This window comes from Chrysochloris asiatica, unplaced genomic scaffold, assembly GCF_000296735.1.
Source record: "Chrysochloris asiatica unplaced genomic scaffold, ChrAsi1.0 scaffold00114, whole genome shotgun sequence".
Lineage (NCBI taxonomy): Eukaryota > Metazoa > Chordata > Mammalia > Afrosoricida > Chrysochloridae > Chrysochloris > Chrysochloris asiatica.
This window is the reverse complement of record NW_006408632.1, coordinates 1,008,943-1,012,813: the sequence shown is the minus strand read 5'-3', so window position 1 is coordinate 1,012,813 and position 3,871 is coordinate 1,008,943. Positions and strand designations below refer to the sequence as shown.

The following is a 3,871-nucleotide window of genomic DNA, read 5'->3' as shown; positions in this document are numbered from 1 at the left end:
TCAGTTCTTATCAAAATTTAGAATTAAGGGATCATGTCCTGTCTTCTTCACAAATGTGAGAAAGTCTTGAGGGCTTAATCCCATGGTTGCAGCATTGGTCATTGGATGGAAATACACCTTTTCATGTCCACCTTCCAGAAAAGCAGAATCCAGAACAAATTTCACATCTCCGTTATCACAGAAGAGTGCTAGCGGTGTGGCACACCCTTGGCCAACTTTTAATTTTTCCAGCATGGCTGATTCGTCAGCAAACCTCAGATTTCCACTCCCAACACCCAACTGTTTGGCAAGATCGTTTAAATTAACTTGTCTATCATGAAGAACTGTCACCAGCCAATAGCCTTTTTTCTTTTTGTCTTTAAGAAATAAGTTTTTACTATGTGCTCCTTTCAGATGTTGAATATGAGGCATCATTTCTTCAACTGTAAACACCTGCAAAAGATCACGTAATGAGTTTATTTTTAAAAATAAAGTAACATGCACATGTACTGCATATATAAGCACGTATTCTATTTGCAGGATGAAAACAGCAAGGTTAGGGCATACTCAAGGTCATGAATTTCACTGGGGCAGACACACACATCCCCAGGTCATTACCAAACAATTATAAGCCCTTGTCATTTTAACTCCTCAATTCAGGAGCCCAAGCAACTCCTCTTAGGCCACTTCTTGAATTCCAATGTACTGGGCAAGCTAACTCATTTCAAAAAGTTGTTTTGCATTTAAGCTCTTTGGGACAAAGTTTACAGCAGCCTAAGTTTCCTAATCTTTAGCATTCCATTAAATTCTGACCATGTGACAATCTTCACATTACAAATATTACCACAGTGAAGATGAGTGGGCAGAGAATGAGAACCTGAATTGACAAAAAGGAACATCAGAAAAGCTGACAATATGCACTGTGGAAGGTTATGTAACTAATCTGGTATAGAAGTTGTCAGAAAAACTAGTAGATAAAAGGTGAAGAAGGCTAGCTTTTAGTGGATTTTTCTCTACTCTAGTTTTGTAACAAACAAGAAATTGTTATGATTCAGGGTGACAGACAAGCTAGAGACTTTATATCTGAATCCTATGGCAATGCTAACTTCACCTCCTCAAAAATATTAACCTTGATGGGAAAGGGAAAAAAAGTCCTAATTTCCTGTCTTGATTTTAGCAGGTTCAAGTGTATTCAATCATTTCCATTTGAACTTCAGAATACTTCTATAAACAGAAAAGCAACAAGCAAAATACCGGACTGACTGCTTTTGGAAAGTCCAAATTCAGGTGTTGGTCATGTGTGTAAGTAAGTAGAAGAAAATCTCAATCTTGTAAAACGACTCATTTCAAGCTCTAGTCCAAATTAAAACCATTTAAAAACAGTTAAAACATTTTCCACAGGTATTAAAATACAAGTGATTTTAGTTAAGCCAAATCCCTTCAGTCAATCATCTCTCTAAAAGCAAGGTAAGTTTCCCAGTTCCTTGAAAAAAATTCTATGAAGTAGATCAGTAAGCCAGAAAACCTTTTCCTCCATAAATACATTCAATATATCTACATGCTGATGTTAAGTGCCGACGAGTCATTTCCGACCCATTTGTTGTTGTTATGTGCCGTGGAGTCGGTTCCGACTCGTAGCGACCCTGCACAGGGTTTCTGAGGCTGACCCTGTATAGTATTTCGGAGGAGAGGTTATTGAACTTGAACCGCTGTCCTCGCTGTTCAAATGGACCTTGCAGCCCAGCATATTAACCCGCGGCGTCACACGAGAACTCCTAGATGCTGGTACAACATTTTAAATTGGAAGGGGTTCCCATGTGTTCAGGACATCTACATGTCTCACTGACAAAGGAAAAAACATACTGATTATGATGAGCTAAAAGAATGGTTTGAATAAAATTACTGAAGCCCCTCAATACTGGGAGGTTACTCAATATGGCATTTTTTTGTTCCCCAGAAGGGAAAAAGATGAGTATGAACAAAACTGAGTAACTTAACTTGTCATAAATCCTTGGAAAGTGTTCTGTCACCAAACACTTAACATATAAGAAGTTGTTGTTGTTAGGTGCCATCAAGTAGGTACCCACCCATAGCGACCTTATGCACAGCAGAACGAATATCCAGCTTTTAAAAATGTCAGCGATTCAATCAAATTTTTATTTTAAAACCATCTAGGTAACCTAATTTGGTCAAACCTAACTGTGGACTCAATCTGGTTCTGTTTTAAATTCTGTTGTTAGGGCCCCTTTAAAAGAATGTGTTACAAAGTAAGTATATTCTGCCCAGAGGTCTGTCCCGCTCTATAGATCAACCTTCTGATATGAGTAGTACTGAGGCAGGAAGGATGATGTTGGTTCTTGCCCAAACCAAATACACATCTCTCAATAATTGAAAAAAAAACAGCATCCTTGAACTGCTTCTCTAGGAACTACAGTAAATCCTCATGCACACTGTGGGCAATACTCTCTATTATGGAATGATTAGAGGGCAAGTAATTTTAAACACTCTGCAAACTATACGAAGAAATATCTTTTATAATTTGTCACTCAGGTTCAGTAGTAAGTGATAAAATATATAATACTTTCTGCTGCTGCAACTGGAAAAACGATCAGACATCTGTTTTACTTTTGAGAGATTTGGGAGGTTAAGACTTTGGGAACAGAAAAAACTAGGTTTAGGTCCTAGATACAGGGCAGATTAAGACTGAGCAAAAGGTTTAACAAGGCTCAGCTTCTCTTCTTGAAAATGGAGTCTGCTAAAAAATGCTGGATTATGTGAACACATGAAAATACTTTCCATGCAACTACCACAGAAACGTCACTGTATATGGCTATTACTAACCTTGCATAACTTTAGGTTCCTGCACAAAATAAAAATATACTTACACACTGGTTCCACAAGTATTTGCAAATGTAAACATCAGTACATAAATGATGTTAAAATATATCAAACTTGTCAAAATAAGGAATGTATGTACATTTCTGCAACCACTTTTGGGGATGGTGTTTATTTTTGTCCATGATGCACAAGTAAATGAGACTAGGATCAAACTGACCAGGATGGCAAAATATGGAGCCTCCGTGCTGTTTATAAATGTGTACAGTGTCTGGCACATTGTAACTACTGATTCTTGTTAAGTGCCGTCTAGTCGATATCGAGTCACAGCGACTCTGTGTATAGTGTTCTCAAGGAGCAGCTGGTACGTTTGAACAGCCAAACTTGTGATTCGCAGTCCTGTGCTTGTCCTATAGTGCCACACCACGCTCCCTATATTACTCCAATAGTTGCTAACGTCAAGGTCAGCAGTTTGAAACTACCAGCCATCCCTCGGGTGAAAGATGAGGCTTTCTGCTTTCGGTGACAGTCAGCCTATGCAGGGTTGCTGTGAGTTGGAACGGACTCCAAGGCAGCCTCAAACGCTTCGTTATTTACCTAACGAAGTGTGGCCAACATCCCAGAGCAGTTCCAACTGGAACGTTACCCTAGTTCAAACAATGCAAAGTCATCAAAACAAAGCAGCAAAAGTAACTTTTGTCACAGTTACATATCGAGAGATCTGTGCAGTCAAGTCGGTTCCAACTCGTAGCGACCCTGGATACTATACTGAGGAACAGCTGCAGGATTTAAACCGCCAATCTGCGACTAGCAAACCAGTCCTTATCCTGCAGCGCCACGCCCGGGCTTCTCTCGCACTCTGGAACCCGGGAAATGCCCTAGAAGCGATTTCACAAAGTGCATCAGCCTTGGGACACAGGGCCTTAGCGACCTCTCCTAATGGAGGGGCGCTCACCCCCTGCGGAAGCCTCACCTCCGGGTGCTCCACGACCTCCGTGCGGATGGCCAAGGCGCCGAGCCGCTGCTCCAGCTCTGTTCGCAACTCGGCGCTCGCCAT

At 40.6% G+C, this 3,871-nt stretch overlaps 1 protein-coding gene across 1 annotated transcript; it reads right to left on the bottom strand.

Moving 5' to 3' along the window:
• LOC102816898 (prolyl-tRNA synthetase associated domain-containing protein 1-like) lies at window positions 1-3,871 on the bottom strand. Its single transcript, XM_006868010.1, has 2 exons — window positions 3,788-3,871; window positions 1-432 (listed from the first exon to the last, which is right to left on the bottom strand). Exons 1-2 carry the CDS (start codon window positions 3,869-3,871, stop codon window positions 1-3), a joined length of 516 nt encoding a protein of 171 aa, XP_006868072.1.